The sequence below is a fragment of the Perca fluviatilis genome, chromosome 1 (genome assembly GCF_010015445.1).
Source record: "Perca fluviatilis chromosome 1, GENO_Pfluv_1.0, whole genome shotgun sequence".
Taxonomy (NCBI): Eukaryota; Metazoa; Chordata; class Actinopteri; order Perciformes; family Percidae; genus Perca; species Perca fluviatilis.
This window is the reverse complement of record NC_053112.1, coordinates 29,382,318-29,401,280: the sequence shown is the minus strand read 5'-3', so window position 1 is coordinate 29,401,280 and position 18,963 is coordinate 29,382,318. Positions and strand designations below refer to the sequence as shown.

General features: G+C 39.7%; 1 protein-coding gene across 1 annotated transcript in view; it reads left to right on the top strand.

The window, feature by feature from the left end:
• fbxo41 (F-box protein 41) overlaps positions 1-18,702 on the top strand; it is a 54,904-nt gene extending 36,202 nt beyond the window's left edge. Inside the window, exons 5-14 of the mRNA XM_039805653.1 lie at positions 2,924-2,997; positions 6,540-6,928; positions 10,251-10,489; positions 10,615-10,730; positions 11,192-11,344; positions 11,506-11,601; positions 11,722-11,840; positions 12,229-12,387; positions 13,242-13,357; positions 14,480-18,702. Of these exons, the coding sequence (XP_039661587.1) occupies positions 2,924-2,997; positions 6,540-6,928; positions 10,251-10,489; positions 10,615-10,730; positions 11,192-11,344; positions 11,506-11,601; positions 11,722-11,840; positions 12,229-12,387; positions 13,242-13,357; positions 14,480-14,542 (1,524 nt within the window). The 3' untranslated portion in view covers positions 14,543-18,702. The remainder of the gene's footprint in view (positions 1-2,923; positions 2,998-6,539; positions 6,929-10,250; positions 10,490-10,614; positions 10,731-11,191; positions 11,345-11,505; positions 11,602-11,721; positions 11,841-12,228; positions 12,388-13,241; positions 13,358-14,479) is intronic.
• Positions 18,703-18,963: the final 261 nt, after the last annotated feature.

The following is an 18,963-nucleotide window of genomic DNA, read 5'->3' as shown; positions in this document are numbered from 1 at the left end:
GGGTTGAGATCAGTGCTCTGTGCAGGCCAGTCAAGTACCCCAAAATTGGAAATCCATGTCTCTATGGACCTGGCTTTGTCTACAAGATGTCATGTTAAAACACTTAAGAACACTTAAAGAAGCACGTTATTGTCTAAACTATTACTGTATGCTGTAGCTTTACATGTAAGATTTACCTTAACTAGAACTATAGCCCAAACCCTGAAAAACAGCCCCAGACCAAGATTATATAAAATATGGTGATTGGAGTGTCTACATACTTTTGGCCATATAGTGTTTGTATCTACAGCATTTTTGTATTGTAATCAAAGTGATGCTCATCCACCATCGATTGGTCTTATGAGGCTTGATCCCTGTTTGCTTTACCTTCAGCATCAAAACGGTGAAAATAGTGAAGCTTACACAATGATAAAAATGAAAAAGCAGACACATTCTGTTCTTTAAAAAAAATATTCAAACAATCATCCAACACCACTTACAAAAGGGGTGACCTGTTTCAGTGCACAAATCTGTGTGCTGCCATGGAAACCAGTTCTCGTTCTTGCCTGACGTTCCAACATGATTTTGAATCACATGTAATGTGGTACAGACCTGCCTGAGAAAACATTAGCTATTTCTTTTTTGGCTCATTGTTGGAGAGATTCTAACTCTAACAAAATTTTCTCTTCAAATCACTGTCCAGTAGTGCAAAAATATTGTCCACATCACTTTATATAGTCATACAGTACAAGCAATAATGTAAGTGATACCTCTTTATAATGCTGTTAAGTAACCTGCTGCAAAGACTTCTGAAATCGTTAAATGGCATTGTTCTAGCAAACAAGAATTAGTCGGTCATGTTGAATATGATGGAATGAAATATACCTTTTTTTCTCAGCCATTTGACCTGCGATTGAACTGAAACACTGCTACCTAAATTTAGATGTCCTCTCTTTGGATTTAAACATCAGTCAGTTTCATGCAGGACTGTGAATAATCAACATGACAAGTACAGGTGTGGAGTCACAGACTGGTTGGCACCTTGTTACACTGTCAAGGGAAGCCCGGACACTCTCACAACCTCACTTTCCGTCTCTCTGTCACGACATCAGCAAGTTCACCCTTATCTCCTAGGAGACAGGTTTTTAGAGCCACAGAGTAGAGAGGAATTTTAGGACTGACAGTGAGAGATCAGATGGATGGCTTGTTTTCTGCTCACTCTAGTTCAACTCGAGCTGAATCTAATGCATGTGTTTACAGGAAGTGCAAGGTGACGAGAGATTTAATTTGATGGTAGATTTTCATAAACGTTTGGCCTTTTAACAGAGAAGACGACAGGAGGACTAGAGAAAGACTCAAGTTTAATAACAGATTGGAGTTTTACCCTCTGGTGAATGGATTTTGTACCATCCATTTCTTGGAGTTTTGTCCCTGTTCTGCTTTCACTGCCGGCTGGCCAGGAATGAGAGCCACGGATGGTTTGCCTGTTTCCTCCATGGTCCATTTTCACTGGCACTAGGCCAGAAACAAGCTGTGTGAGTAGAAGCAGAGAGAGAGAGAGAGAGAGAGAGAGAGAGAGAGAGTCTATGTCTATGTTTGTGCACATTTTCCCTCTGTGGCACGTCGCCAGTCTGGTACACAGAGTTCCACCTGCCACTACTTCACACACACACACACACACACACACACACACACACACACACACACACACACACACACACACACACACACACAAAACGCTACAGGCTGCACACTTCAATGCACAGGCAGCTTTGAGTGGTGTACGAAAGAGTGACTAGGAGGATTTTGCTCTCAGGCAAATAGAGAGAGTGAGAGTCCGGCTGCACACCCAACCGCCATCAACTTCACTTAAACCATTCTCATCTGCTTTCAGATCTACAACCAAATATTTTTGGTTGTATGAAAGATGTTGAGGGTTTTTGTGTTGCTCAAGTGAAGGGTCGGTCAGGTAATCTGTCCATTCAACACTTTGTTCAAGAGCAAGATATCTTGTCTACTCCTGGCCAGAGTGCCGGGACGTTTGTCCTGGATATTCATGATCCCCAGTGGATGATTCCTAATGGTTTTTGGTGACCTCCTGTAGCATCACTACATGAAAAGATTTACACTTTCACAAAATAAATATGAAAATCCAATGTACAGTAAGTTTGGCATTACATTTATTGAGCTCCGTCACTGGATTTCCATGAAATTTGCTGTAGGAATTCCTGGTCCCTCTGATCTGTTGTAGTGCCAAAACTTTATTTTGAAGGATGAGAAATATCCCTATAAAATAGACATGTCATTTATCCATTACAGTAATGCGCAAGAGCCCTTTCCATTTTCTTCTTCTTTTATTTTGTCACCCTCAGGAGAAAATCATCCCAATAATCTTAACAAGCTTCTTCTTGCCTAACTTATCATTTGTGACTGATCATCATTTATTCTTATTGTATTGGGAAAGGGTTTGTCCATTGATGTCCTCGATTTATGCCTGATGCTGTCACCAGCCGTAATGTCGCTCAAATCTGGAAGCTGAAGCGAGATCAAACCGTACTACTAAACCATACTGAAAATGTCTTTAATTTGAAGATCACTAGTGTTGCTTGTTTCAGTTTTGATTATTTGAACTGTCACATAAAGAGAAGCTTCCCATGATAACAGCAAAATAGGCTACTTTTTGATTTTATTTACCATTTGATCTTTTCAGTGAGAATTTGTGAATTTTTTAATTGCAGCCTCATGAAAAACTTCTAATTTTCACAATCACAATTATCTAAAGGTTTCATGTAGATTGTGGAAAAAATAATGGTACAGCCAAAGTATCTAGGCTGCTATCAACTCTTCAGTAGCCTACTTAGGAACACATTTGAGCCGGACATGTCTAAGGAAGTTTAGGGGTACTGAGTAATTTTATAACACTTGCATGTCTGTGTTTTTCCAGAGAAACTCCAGCAACTCTGGGAGCACAAGAGGCATGTACCAAGTGTCAGAACGACGTTCGTCCCCCAGCACAGGGTAAGTCAGCACACTGCTCCTTTTCCACATTTACAAATGATTTCCCACCTCTGAAATGTAATGCATCCCGACCACCACAGTGCCATAAGGAGGTTTAGTGGTAGACCCTCACTAGGAATCATTTTATTTTTCAGGGAGAAATCCTGTCTGGATTGATAGAAGTAGTCTGGGGGAAAGAGCTGGAGATTTTGTGGCTCTTGGCTGACAATTGAATTTGGTGCACCTCCTCTTTCTTACCTTGTGAGAGCTGATGTAGTGAAACACAGTCTGTCAGTTGTGTGGAAATATAACAGAACCCTTGGAGCCGCAGAGCTTTTAACCACCATCTACTCTGTTCGCCACCTCTGGCCTTTGGGGTACAACTTGTCAGTCCTGTGTATGTTTGCAAGCATGGCACTTGCAGTTACAGTAACTCAGAAAAAACAATGAAGATAATGGAACTGACATGGTTACAACCTGTTACAACCCGCTTTATATTAATTTGTCTTTTCCACATTATTTGAAATTGAAACTACAGAGATTATGTTGTACGCATATAAGGTTTCTGTGACATTCATAGACCAATGAGTGTGCTCGGATGGCAGGTTGACACTATGGCTCCTCTACAGAAATAGAGCTCAACAGTGTGGTTCCGGAAGTAAAAATCCCATGGATTTTCTCCATAAGGATTTAGATTATCAGCCATAACGTATAAACCATTCGAGGTAGACTGACCACAAACTACGTGTTTGTGAAACGAAAGTTTCTGTTCCTGTAGAAGTCTGTATGAAATCAACCTTGTTTTAAGAAAAACATGTTTTATCTGCGATCTTATGAAGAAAAAACTACACTACCCACAATCCTATGCATGACAACGATGTCTCTGTTACCATAGAAACGTTTGCTGTACCCATGAGCTTCTGCCAGTGAAGTCTATGATAGTTTCTGTACACAGACTTGTACCTTTGCCTTTTTTGCCATTTTCAAAATATTTTTTTTTTTGCGCCGAATCAAATGTTTTATGCTCACTATTCATCTCGTAGCTGGTTGGCTTGGTTCCAGACTTAAAACTCTTTATATAAGCAATTTTTGAAATGTCAATGAAACAATCGAATGGGGAAAAACACTTCCGGAACTAGAGCCGTTGATAAAGTACTACTACTAAATCTATTTGTCGATCGACGGGAAAATAGTTGTCAACTATTTTTAGAATAATTGATAATAATTGTTAAAGTTATTAATCAAGAAAAAATTGCCAAACATTTGCTGGTTGCAACAGCTTCTCAAATTTGAGGATTCGCTGTTTTTTTATTATTGTAAATTAAATATATTTGGGTTATAGACTCGTGGATGGACAAAACAAGTGAATCGAAGATGTTGTCCTGGGCTCTAAGGAAATATTCCACTATTTTGCGTTTTGTGTGTTGTTTCACACTCACACTTCCATATTAAGATAGTCATATGTAGTATATTGTTGAACACTGTGATGTATAATGGAATAGATCCCATTTTCAGTCAGACTCATTCAGTAAAGGCGGTGAGGTGCAGATTGGACGTTTCTCTACATGAGGTGTGACTGAAGTATTTCTGTGTCCCTGCTGGATATTTCCGACACACGGCTGTGCCATAAGACTCTGACTAACACAACTGTCCTTCCCAGTTGGTGTGTGAATGTATTTCCTAACGTGACGTCACGTAGAACCTGTCAGGCCTTCCCCATTGAATCATTGGTGGCACGACACACACACACACACACACACACACACACACACACACACACACACACACACACACACACACACACACACACACACACACACATACACACACACACACACGGTAAGACAACAAAAACTCTCTTAGCCTTCTGTCTTCTGGTTAATAATAGCTCTTTATCTGGGATGAAGGTCATAATCTCAAGTGTGCAACAGCTTTAGTGATTTATTTATATTGACCTCACAGTCATGAGTCTACATGTGTCGATTTTACACCAACATGCCTCAAACAGTTTTCTCTTTTTTACATTTTATCTCTTTAATGATCACACATTTCCTGTATTACATGTTTCACATATGATAGTAATAAAGTTAAGATATGCACAGATTTTATCACGGTATATGATAATTTTCTCTAAAAAATGTCTAAATCAGTTTTGTTTAGGCTCCCGTGCTCCCATTCAAGTTAGCATAGAAAACCTGTCTAAAAGCTTATAATGTAAATGTGATTCTTCTCTATTAGAATCAGGACATTTAACTTTTAAAATGTGTAAAGCTACCTTTTCATTTTGATTTGCACATTAGGGGACAACACAAGCAGTGAGATGACACGGGGGGGGGAGGGGGGGTGGGTGTTGTTTCTTGTCACTTCTGTTGATGTTCCAAGTAAATTTCAAACAAAACAGAGCAAGCTCGCCCCTCCCCCCGTTTCCCTAACTGTCATGACTAACTGACTAACTGTCACCCCCTCCCCCAACCATCTTGTCGGTGATTGGCTGGAGTGGTTTGTTGTATTTTGGTGCACAGCCTGTGCCCCTAGTGTTCGTTTGACGTTTACGACCCCTGTGTTGTCTCCCGAGACCAGGCTTTTTCACAGCATATTCAGGGGGCAGGCAGCTAGTGGATCAAGGAGAGATGCCTACAATTTGAGACAAAAATGAAATTGCGTTGAAACCATGCAGGAACTCATAGTGCACCTTTAATGTTGACAAAACATTCAAACAGTTTTCATCAGGTTACTGCTTTACAACCAACTCATTAAACTATAATACGTCACAGTTTGTCATTGACCCAGTTCAGATAGTTGAAACCATAAACAGGCCACACTGTTTTGGTTTTACATAATCTAAATTCATATTTGTGGCATGACATGCATCTCATCTTCTTTGCATCCTTTCCCCCTACAATTGCTGATAAGTGCTACCTGCAGTATCATCTGTTATTCTCTTTCATATTTATTCCTAAAAAGATGCATGCACTTCCACTCTTCTTATTATGCTGAGAGAAAGAGGAGGGAGCACTGAGAAGGCAGAATGGCGAAAAAGAAAGAAAAATGTCCTACTTTTTGAGAGGCTGATATTTGTAACTGCTCATTACTTGTATTGGCTGGGAGGTTATTTTAAGTACTGTAGCAAGTACGTACAAAAGCTGACCTCATTCTACTATAAATCCTCTGAAATGCAGCTGTTCCTTATCAGTCATACAGTACCTATTTGTGGTTCACTTTTGGTTTCAGAAGTGCATCCACTACTGTCAAATTAAACACCAATACTGCTGTTGTCCTCAGTGGACCTTTAAGAATTTTCAGATGAGAGTGCAATCATCCTCTCTTTTAACGCTCTGCAAGAAAGTGAATAAGCTAATTTCCCCAAATGCCAAACTGTTCCTTTAGTCTTTTGTTGATAGTAATATTGATGTTTTTAATATGTTCTGTTGTTGATTATCATTATTGTGATTATTCAGAATACAGTATGGCATGTTATTGGATATTAGTATTGAGTATTCTATTTCAAAAATATTAATAATTCAATCATTATTTATAGTACACTACCTTCTCTTTTCCTGCAGAGCATCAGGGCGGATCAAGTCTGTCTCACAGGGCTCTGGAGGTTACGACAGTGACAGCGTGGAGATGCATCCCATGGAGGACTGTCCCGAGGCTCAGTTCTATCAAATGCAGTGCCGGCTGGGTGAGGGGGGTTATGAGCGCTCCCCTGGGTGTGGCGGTGGTGGATCGCGGAACTGGGGTCTTCGTAAACAGGCTATCCAGAACTGGCAGCGGCGACCTTACAGGAACAGCACTGAAGGCGAGGAAGGAGACGTATCAGACGTGGGCTCCAGGACCACCGAGTCTGAGGTGGAGATGTGGGAACAAGAGAGGAGAGCTGTGGCGGAAGTCCAGCAGTCTGCCCCTCCATATTCTCACCACGGCAGGGCAGGATATCGCCCTAACACAGGTAACGGCCCTTTGGAAGTTCTTCAGACCCGTTATTTTTAGAAATGTACACACTGTCACACACTTTCTCCAATCTCACATCCAGACACATGGGAGCCAGGATTCACATAATAAAAGCCTTAACATGACTCCCATAAGAGCAGTGACTGATGTGGATCTAGGTCAGGTTGAGATGCAGTCGCTGTAATGCTGCTGGCGCTGTGTCCCTGACCAAAGATCCTTCTACAAACAGAGTGTGGATCAGTCATGAGCATATATGGTAAACATGGAGGAAAGAGGCCCCATATCTCCTTTAGTGCGTAGACACAACAATGTAAACACTTCTAAGGACAGAGGGTGTAGTCTAGTTTACAGCCCTCTGATTTTGGCCTATATTAATGAACTTGACTTGACCTAACTTGACTTGCTATAAAGCCAATAAGTAAAATTGTCAGCTATTAAAGCTACATTGTGTAAGAATTTCTCCCATCTAGTGGTGAAATTGTATATGACAACCAACTGAATATTACTTTCTAGCCCCTCCCATTCCGAGCGCATTTTAACTCCTACGGTGGCCGTATTATAACAAGAAGTACGACTTCGTCCGTGAGTGTTCCTTCCAGTGTAATAATAGTTATTTTGGTACCATTTCATTGCTAATATCAGCTATCAGGTTCCCAAATATATGCAAGCTAATGTTAGTAAAGTATCAGTGTTATTGTTATTCTGTATATTGTACAAGATTAATAGTGTAAGGCAATGTTTACAGCGTAGGAGAGAAGCAACGGAGGTTTGTGTTTTTAATAGAGATGTTCCGATAATCGGCTCCGATACTTTCAAGTTTTCAAGCTTTCAAGTCTGCCGGCAGTCGCGAGTAATCTCTTTGGCTAATGTATTTTAAAGATAGAGGCGCTACATGGCTGCCGTCATTCGAGCGACTCGCTCATATGTATTCTGAATGATTCTGAATGGCAGATTCTACGCGTACGAGAATACTTTGATTAGTTGGTGGAAGTAATTACACATGAATGAACACATATTTGTGAAAGAACAAAGGGGGTTTTGCTAAGAATCAACTCAAAAAATTACACAATGGAGCTTTAAAAAAGGCCAGCAAGTCAGCACTTTGACGCATAATGAGACAAATAACCAAAATTATACTGTATGTGTCCAAATTGCAGGTGCATCAATGAGAAAACTGAAAAAGTATTTAATATGTGCAGCACTGCATTGACATTGATAAGAAGCTGATATTAACTGAATGCATTTCATTTGAATAATCAGTTCAGGGTGTATAATTCCTGCTAATTGGCATACAATCTAATACGATCCATCTTGGCTTCAGTGCTTACAATGTGATTTTACCAGCTCAGGTTCTCTTTTCATAAGATGATTACACTATTTTGTTTACTACCAGCATGTCTGTTATAGATGATGAGTTATCCAAGTTGTCCATTGCTGTTGTTGTTATAAAATTTCTTTGTGTGTCTGTGACTTTGGTAGAACATATTGGTATTTGCGAGAGCGCTGTTTGCCTGTTTTGTCATCTCCATTCCTCCTCTCATTCTTAGCTTTGCTTCTACGAGTGAGCCGCCAAGTCAGATGGCCAATCATGCCCGCGCATTTCTTCAGATCCACCACAGATTGTGCATCTCTCTGTTAGCTCTCTCCTGTGCTGCCAAAATCCTTTAATTCACTGCTGCTGCCCTCCATTATTCTTCACCTGCTGTCCGGTTTCTTCTAAATACCAGGTGGACTGAGGCAGTCTGGGAAACTGAGCCAGAGCCCGATGACAAATTGTAATGAACTGAAAGGTTCTCACGTAACACTCAAGTTCTCAAGTCATGTAACTGGTATTCCTTTGCTCTGACGTAGTTCTCCTTATTGGGAGAGTCTCTGCCAGGTTTTTATCAGATGGTATGTATCTACAAGCTCAGTTTTTTTTCTCAGCATGTAACGCACAGCTCGGCTTTTTTAGTGCATTTGGCAGTCTTGAGCGTAGGTGGTGTGTGTGAGAGAGAAAGAAAGAAAGAGAGAAAGAGTGAGAGTGTAAGTAATGGTTCATAGCCCTGATGGTTTCAAGCAGACGCCTTCCAAGGCCATAGATGAAATTAGTCATCCAGGAGCAATCTTGCTGGGAGGAATAAGATAGGCTTGGATTGGACACATGGTATCAGCCAATAGATAGCAATAGAGAGAATGCAAAGATGGAAAGAAGAAAAAAAAAATTATGTAACCTCATTTAGTGTCTTGTTGAAGGTTGGCGCCACCGTGTGACAGAATATCTTTTAAACATTATTGTTTGTGGCATTTAAGTGTATTTGTCTTTAGAAAATTGGTCTACAGTAACAGAAGTAAACTAAAGTCCATTTCTCAAGCTTCGAGTGAAAGAGTTACATTAATTTGGTCTTTTTTTATGTGTGTGTAAGTTTACATACTTAATCATAATCAAGTTTATTTATGTTGCAGTTGTTCAGTATCAAAATCAACGATTACAAAGTGCTTTACAAAAAGCAAACATATAACAATAAAAAACACATTTGTTAATAATGTAAGTGAAATAGTAAGAACAAAATCAGGAAATTGACTAATAAAATACCAGATATTTACATACAGTACATATAAACAAATGAAGGTTCCTACCTGAGGACCTCAGACTAATACATAACTAAGAGATTTAATCTGGGGCCAGGCCATGAAATGCTAAAAGTAATGAAAAATCTATTCTAAAACACACTGGCATCCAGGATTAGAACATTTAATAAAGAGTAATACAGGATGTTCTCTTTTCTTAGTTTTGTCAAGAGTCTGACAGCTGGGCAAATTGTTTTCTCATTTATTCCAGTTAAAAATGAAATGAAAACATGTATGATGTATTCGATATTATTTCAACATATTATGTTTTATTTTTACCTTATTTATTTGTATTTTCATACGGCAGTTGCAATTTTAATCTTGTTGTACTTGTACAGTGGTTTTTATGAGACGGTAGAGACAAGATTGGATGACTTTGCCTATATGAAATTCATAATTGAGGGTGGAATTTTACACCTAGCCTTCTGACAGATCTAACGAAGACTGGGTTTGTCGGTGTAGATGGTCGGCGCCAGTGATAAGGATTTGAACTTTATAATCTTGCATCAGAATAAACTAAAACCTAAAAAATATGGAACCTCCCTATCAACTTTAAATCCGAAATCCAAAAAAACATCATTGATAGCTTTTAAATCCAAATTGATACAGGGCTCTAATGATCCAAAATAGTCCCTTTGTTTTAACATGGGGCGGACCACTCCCCCACTGTGTTAAAGGGGTTAAAATACTCTGGCTTTTTCTTCCCACAGGTCGGTCTGATGGAGTCTACAACAAGCCATGCCGCCATGAAAAGAGCCCGTCTAAATCCAACGAGGTGATCAGTCCAGAAATCCTGAAGATGCGTGCAGCTCTCTTCTGTATCTTCACCTACCTGGATACTAAAACCCTGCTGAGAGCCGCTGAGGTCTGCCGTGACTGGAAGTTTGTGGCTCGTCACCCAGCTGTATGGACCAGAGTGCTGCTAGAGAACGCTCGCATTTCCTCCAAGGTGCATAGTTAGCATTTAAATACTGTATGCAGTCTATAAGTCAGTAGCATTATCAAAGCAGTAGCATGTAGCTGTTTTGTCTTTGCTGTTTATTACAATCACTGATCTCAATGTTTCTACCTTAGTTCCTGAGCACATTGTCTCAGTGGTGCACTCAGACGCATTCCCTCATCCTGCAAAACCTCAAACCAAGACAGCGGGGCAAGAAGGAAACCAAGGATGAGTACCTTAAAACCACACGGTGAGACTCAGATATACATCTGCACACAGTTTCCAAACAAATACCTAGTCACTTTGGGCTACTTATTATTACTGCATTGTGTATTATTTTGGCTTTGATAAGCACATTGCTTTGCAAACTATTTAAGTGAGTAACACTCTAAATGAATGCTTAAACAGTGATTGGAGGAAGCCAACATAAGTGATTGAATGCTGTTTGATTATGATCAGCATGTAAAATATCAGTTTTCATTTCCTGAAAGAAGACGAAGTAGAAGTTTGATTTGAGCGGGAAAAGTTGTTTGTGTTTAAATGTTTTGTCTGAGGAGATTATAGTGCGGCTCCAATCTGCTCTGACAGGAACACTGGAGGAACATTTTGTTATAAATGGTTGGAGTGCTGTTCTGAACGACAGGAGAATTACTTCCTCTGCTCTGTCTGTCTGTCTTTTTCTGTTGACCTTCCCTCACATTTCCGTCTAAGTGGCTGTCTGGAGGAAGGTCTGGAGGCGTTGTTAAAGGCCACAGGAAGTAACCTGCTGATACTGAAGATTTCACACTGCCCCAACCTGCTGACCGATCGCTCCCTCTGGCTGGCCAGCTGCTATTGCCGAGCTCTGCAGGCTGTGACCTACAGGTAGACCAGAACACCCAGGTCCCGTCGCTGCACAAACAGTACAGTTTAACCCCAGTGACTTTGCTTTAATGAATCCATAAGACTGCACCCAGGTTTGTGCTGTAGTAAGTGCCACGTGTGTAATATATAAACACAAAGTGCGAACATGTCTTGTGTTCCAGAAGTGCCACAGATCCAGTTGGCCAGGAGGTGATCTGGGCCCTCGGAGCAGGTTGTAGAGACATCATCTCCCTACAGGTGGCGCCGCTACACCCATGGTAATAGACAGAGAAATATACTAACTTTTAAATGATAACTAATATTCTCTCTAATAATATCTGTTATGATATCATTGCTTATTAAATCAATGAACATGGACTGTATTTTGTCTCTTTTAGCCAACAACCTGCCCGTTTCAGTAACCGATGCCTGCAGACGATCGGAAGATGTTGGCCGCACCTCCGTGCTCTTGGTGTGGGCGGGGCTGGATGTGGCATTCAGGGGCTGGCCTCTCTCTGTAAATATGGCTTTATAGAACTACTATTCAATGTTTTGTTTAATTCCTCTCAGTGATTTTAGCTACAACATGAAAAATACATTATTCATGATATTTATGAAGTATTCAAATACTGTCACACTGTTTTTTAAATCGTGACCATAACATTTGTGTATTGTCATATCAGGATGTAAACTACATTTAACCAGTGTCTTGTTCATACTTCCGTTTTAGAAAAGGAAATGTATTCCCATATTCTTTATAACAATGTGCATTTTAAACACCATTGGTTAAGACCTTAAAAAAATGCTTGCATGCACTACTGTAACATTTACTGTTTTCTATTATCTTGACACTCCCTAATCTTCCCCATCTCTGTATTTCCTCATCAACCCCCCGCCACCACCAGCGAGGAACTGCATGCGCCTGCAGGTGCTGGAGTTGGATCATGTGAGTGAGATCAACCAGGAGGTGGCAGCAGAGGTTTGCAGAGAGGGCTTGAAAGGTCTGGAGATGCTGGTGCTCACCTCCACACCAGTCACCCCCAAAGCCCTGCTCCACTTCAACAGTGAGTTTGAATACTGCTGTACTGATTTACTGTCTAAACCTCCTGTTGTGAATATACAACATTTACAGTTAATGTAATGTTGTCAGATTTAGTACTTTACTACTGGTCACACAACACTGTGCTGCAAGTGTGCTTTAAATGTACTGAACAGTGTAATCTCTCAATATATCACACAAATAATGCAATATTTTTGTGATATAAAGGTATTATTAAAGCTTTAGCGCGTAACTTTTTTATATTAATGATGTCCGTTACATTCAAGCCATCGCCAAATGAGTTGATACAAAGCTAATTAAGACTATCAGTTCCACACGACTCTCTCTGTATTTCTCAGTATGGCTATGTTCAGAAGATTGTGTCGTCCGGCGACATTTGCATGCAGAAGCTCGAGTCAAGATAATTACCTCTTCTGAAGAGTTCATCATGTTCTTTTAATCCTCTGTGTCCTCCTTGGCTACTTGCAACTGCGTGGAGGAGGGGTGGGGGCGCGTGCGCGATTACGGAAGGCTTGTGTCATGTGGATGCAACAACAGTGGTGTTGTCATTACTTAGAATTCCTCATGGGTGCGACAGAAACTGTAGCTTTAACATCAGGCAATAGAAATATTTTGGGTTCTGTTTAAGGTTATGCTACTAAAACAATATAGGTTACGGTTACATTTAGGCAGATACATATAACTGTTAGGGTTGTTTAAAAATGGATAAATCTGAAAAAAGCGAAAAAGAAAATAATGTGTATTTACTTTTCATAGTCATACGTACAAATGTATTATGAGAACACCCTGTTGAGGCCAGAAACAACCAACAACCACCAAAAGCATTCAAGTCCCTAAATCCTCCTTCCACTCATGCAGGTGTTTGCCGCAACCTGAAGTCTGTCGTGGTTCAGATTGGTATAGAAGACTACTTTGAGGACCCCAACAGCCCTGAAGCTAGAAAACTGTTTGATGAGATGGTTAACAAGCTTCAGGTACCAGCACACATCACCCACTCCTCATATATGTGCACATACAAGTTTCCATGAGGAAGAAAAAGTCTTTCTTCTAACTGGACAATGGCAATCAATTTTTGGATGATCTGTTGTAAACGGAGACCCATAGAGGCAAGCCAGAATTTATTTTCAGGCAAATATTTTTTTTTTTCACCTATTTTCACAGATGAAAATGAATAAATAAATAACCTCTCAGGGCTTCTGTATTTGTAAGCACATACCTACATAATAGTTTCTGTGCACATTTAGGCTCCCAACAGGAATATACATATTGTTTTGGGTTTTCCCACACATAACTCTGCCGTCCATCAAGTGCACTGTTGACTTTGTGAAGGTAATGGCTAACAGGGAGGTGAGCTGTGTTAACAGACGTCTGCACTCTGTTAAGAAGGGTTTTTTTTTGTTTCTAAATGTACAGTAGGTTCTTTTTTCTGCCACTATGTCTTTTGAGTTTTGCACCCCAGTATGCACATGACTAACAGCTTGGCCAATACTTAAGATGCATCTATTTTTATCACAACTACACATCGTTTAAAACCATGACTCAGTACTTGAAGTCCCAGTGCTGGTTGGTTGTGGATGCGCTGGTGCTAACTCACTCAAGCAGAGGCTTAATGTGAGAGGCTCGGGTCATTCTTACAGCTGACCACACAATAACAGAGATATAGAAGCTGTAAAATCCCGGGTTTTATTTATGTTTTGTTTTTATGAGTCAGTTTACAGTGTGTTCCTCTTGGATATCACACCCAAGATGGTGGGGTTGCTCTCAGCAGTTAGGTAACCTCTCCAAAAGCTGCAAACGGCTATGATTTATTTTTATCCGTCGCTTTTTAAGTTTGCTGTGAAAAGGAAACCAAAGTTCTCCACTCGTATTTAATCATCCATTTTCTGAAGGGAGTTCTGTAGAGGTGATGCTTACAGCCGTCCTTAACCTGCTGCACCGCAATGCTTCACAGTTATTGTACACAGTTACTGCTAATGAAGAAAACAAACATAAAGGTATGAAGACGAGAGGGAGAGTCAGATATTTAGAAAAGAATCCCACAGAGGTTGCCTTTGAGAAAATTTAATTCTGATATCCCTTCCTCCTTTTTCTTTCAGGCTCTGAAGAAGAGACCCGGCTTCTCCAAAATCCTACACGTAAAAGCAGACAGTCTCTGCTAACATCTTTTGTGCAGATTTTTCAAGTCTTGTAGAGGGGCCATCTTGGCTCCAGTCAATCAAAAAGACCCAGCTGTTTTGAGCCTGCTCCACTGGGTTTGAATACGTCTGCAGAAACAACAGATGATCGCCACGGTGAACCAGGACCAAGGCTCAATGTGCATACTCCACAAGTACAAACATCAAACAGAAAAAAAACTCATTCACTATTCCAGTAAGGGGAAATCAATATCGCCTTCGTGTTTCATTATGATTGAAAATGGTCGGGAGGCTTGTTTGGACAAACAATGGCAGTATATATATACATATATACCGGTATATATACATATAACAAGAAAGGCCTGTTTTAAAGCTTACAAACTCAAATAAGACAACAAAACTGTCAGATTCCTCTTCCTCGTTTTCTGCTTTCACCGTACAAATGGATTGTGTCGTCGTACAGAGCCAAATTCCTTTCTTGAAACGCCTGGAGCCAGGTGACAGCACTGTATTTAACTGTCTGCATCTCCACAATGCTTGACATATACTCAAGACTACCTTCAACACCAACAGCTCGTGGGCAGGAACACATTATAAAGAGTGCATACTTTCCACAGGAAGTACATGGAATTGTGGCAGGAGTAAGAAAGTACAGATAAATTGATTTCTCCAAGCGATCTTGAGTTCTTAAGAGTCTCGAGAAAGGAGCTTTATGTTTGTGTGTGTGTGTGTGTGTGTGTGTGTGTGTGTGTGTCGAGGATTCAATAAATGGTTTAACAGCTTATCTGCCCCGCACTGCACTGTGTGTTGAAACTGTACAACTTTCAACACGTTCTGCTTTCACCCAGGACAGAAACATGCTGCACCAGCTCCAGGCACAGTGGAGAAGCAAGGACAGCCTCGCTGTAACACACAGACCTTGACATTCTTCTTAGCCAATTGCATGGCAGCGATGCATTTACCCTCTTCTACCATCTTCTCTGCTTCCCGTATGTGAACAGCGTCATATCACAAACCTGGACTCAGTGTTTCTTTGATAGTTGTATTTCTCTCAAAAACTGGTGCCATTTGTAACAGTGTGTGTCCTCATTCCAGTGAGCGTTTTCTCCAATGTGCCATTAATGAGGGAAGAGGGACCATGTACAGTAAGGCAGATGTTTAACCTCTTCAATCAAATGTAACTTGTTGGAATTTGATTTGAGTCTAAGCAGCTCTTACTGACCATAAGGGTGTTGTGTTTCATATGGAACATGGTTTCCAGGTGTATACAGGTGTTTAGGTGTTTATATATGATGTGACTTTCATACTTTACCATACTAATAACAGTGCCATTCCTATTAATAGTGCTCATCATGGCCGAGGCCCTTATCAATCCTGATTTATATTTTTTATCTGACATCCTCTGGCTCCCTCTGCTGGTTTTACACAAGGATTTACACAGCCAACAGCCAGCTGGTGTGATATGTACTCTTTGCAGCAAGGAACATGTATCACCATTACTATTTTGCAGAACTCACAGTCCTTAGTATCACCTTCAAATTAGGGATTTGATTTGATTCAATCCATGGCTACAATTAAGTTAAGCCTACATTGCAGAAATTCTCAAGAAGTATGGGTAGCAATACTTACAGTCGTGTACACTCCTCTGCTGCAGATAACTTAAAGGGAGTGTTCCAACTATTTTACACATCAAGATTAGTTTATTATTCACAAGGAGTACTACTCAGTCTGTAAAAAACAGTTGTATAATGTCTTCGAGCTCTGGAGGAGTCAAGTCTGAGAAAATAACCCTCATAACGCTTATCTCGGCTTGGAAACTACAAATTTATAGCACAGAAAGCTGCATTACAAGCTGGGTGGGGGGGGCATGAAGGTTGAAAAATGTAAAAAGATGCGTTTACAAGGCATAGAGGGTCCAAAGAAAAGACTATTTATGGGAATTTTTGGAGCTCGACTAGGGACCAAAAGTCAGGATTTTTCTGACTTTGCTGCATTGTTTTATTTTCTCTTCCGAGTCCACAAACATTATAAAAGTGCAATACTAAATCACTGGAGCTCCTATTAGCCACCTAATATCACTTCACTTTAAAGAAATTGTGCACACAGTTTTGAAACAGGTTGTAAAATGATTTACACATCTGGTGGAACATCACGTCTCTTTCCTTGCGACACGTTTACCGCAGGTTGCTTAACAAATTTTTCATTTAACCTTGCACACCACATTTGTCTTTACAACACACGTTTGTGAGCGGAGTGTGCAACAGAGCACAGTGACAGTTTCCAGGAAGGCTGAGCAGGCGCCTGTCCCAGGGGGCTCTTAAAAATTCAAAAAGTCACTGACGAGGAGAGCTGTGAGCTGATGTTTTTGGGGGTTCTCTGCTTTATTGTCAAAAAATGTTTGTGAGGACTAGTGTAGCTGCCTATTGTAGTAATGATGTTCCAGGTGAATGTGTGAGAACGGTTGTCGGTGTCCATTCCTTCGTGTTCTTCCAGTACTGCATATTATTATCCTACACTGGTACTGATTCGGTCGAGGGAAGTCGGTTTGTGGGAAAGGTGTAAAAACTTGGCTGACACAATAGAGAAAACACAAAGCACTTGTTTATTTTAAGTTTTAGACAATCCTGCCTTCGCTATCAGCTACTCTGTACATAATGTTTGTAAAAAAAAAAAAAAACAAGAAGAAAAAAAGGACCAACATTTGATGTTATATAATATTAAGGTCATACTTATGAGTGGAAAAAGTTGAAGTTTACAGGTCTTCATTCTGTAAGCTTTTTTCCCCAAAGTTGAATGAAAGATAAACATAGAGAATTATATTATGTATACTAGTAGTGTTGAAATGCAGTTGTGTATTAGATACTTTATATTAAATGTGCATCAGAGTCATATAGAGATGGAAATTATATAAGAGGATAAAGATGATAATTCAGCTATTTATTTCTATAAAAAAGAGCGATGTGTATAATGTTGGCATGTTTGTGTTCAAGCATCAATCATTAAGTTGCCTTCTTAACTGTTCTGCTACTGTGAAAAGAAAATTATTAGATGTTTAAAGAGCTTTGATTGCCTGCAGGTTAATAACGTTTCTCTTTATTTGATCCAGTCTGTTGTTGCACTAGTGAGAAAAAAAAAAGATATTTCAGATGTTTATTATAAGAGTGTTGTTTTTAATGTTCAGCTATTTCTCAGTATTTGACAAAATATGATGCACTTTTTTTCCTGAACACTTTTATCGGCCCGTCGGTCATTGGTTTAGTCAGAAACGACGCTGGTTTCTGTCAGCGGGATGCCTGGCGGCGCCTGCTGTTGTGGTATGAAATCGATCGGTTTCATGGGAGGAAGATTTTGGAAATACAGCGATTACATATAAACTTGACTGAACAGAAATACAGTTTCTCTTACACCATCTCTCATATCTCATCATTTGGGAAGTTAAAGATTGAAACTGATTCAACTACATTCAAGTGCTTTTTCGGTTTCATTGCCAATATGACCTTATGCTCACCTTTGTATTTGTTACAGCTGTTTTGCATTATACTGTAGATTTCACACTCATACATTTGCTCCATCGTGAAAATGGACCTGCTAAACATGTAAACTGCAGATTAGAGGTGCCAAGAATAATTTTTGGCTTACATCTCCATTCTCTGCCTCTCCAAATATAAAGCAGAATCATTTCTAATCTATTTATTTTGATTCAGAAACGGAAGCATCACTTATAAACCAAGGTGCTTCCTCATGTTTATTTCATCATTTAATAATTCAAATCAAGTCGTATTCCTCTTCTGTTGCAGTTCCATATCATGTATCATACTGTGCAATTTAAAAAACAGTGTCTGAGTGCTCATGTACCTCTCTGTACATATCTTATGTATGAATGATTGTACTCTGCCCATTCATCTGAATAGTATTTTACACATTACCTCAACACTTATCTGGGCAATTAAGTGTACAGTTTGTCTTTGTAATCTTTTTTCATTTCTGACTGTCATAGACAGGTATGCCAATTGACCCATGAACTTCATCCATGTTGCTATAACGACAAAATAGATTCTGTCGCTAAAAAAATAAAACGTTCCCAAAAGATAATCAGCCTTCTGCAATGACTGCAATAGATGGAAATGTTTTACTACTCATTTTCACTAATTTGTTGTCATCAATAAAAAATGCTTTAAATTGTATTTGTTCATACTTTCATCTATTTAAAAAAAATTATGTTTAAAAGTACTGTGCAAATTCATTCTTGAGCTAACTATCACTAACACCAGTTCACAGTGAGGAATGTGGACTATACAGAACTATGACATTGTGTCTTGAAAGATATGTTTTCTGTTGAATTTCATAAATGCAATCTGAAAAAAACCTCTGCACTCACGACACAATGCTGAGGTTCAAGAGGGTCAAAAACATTGCATATAGAGAAAGGAAGCCTTTACACACTG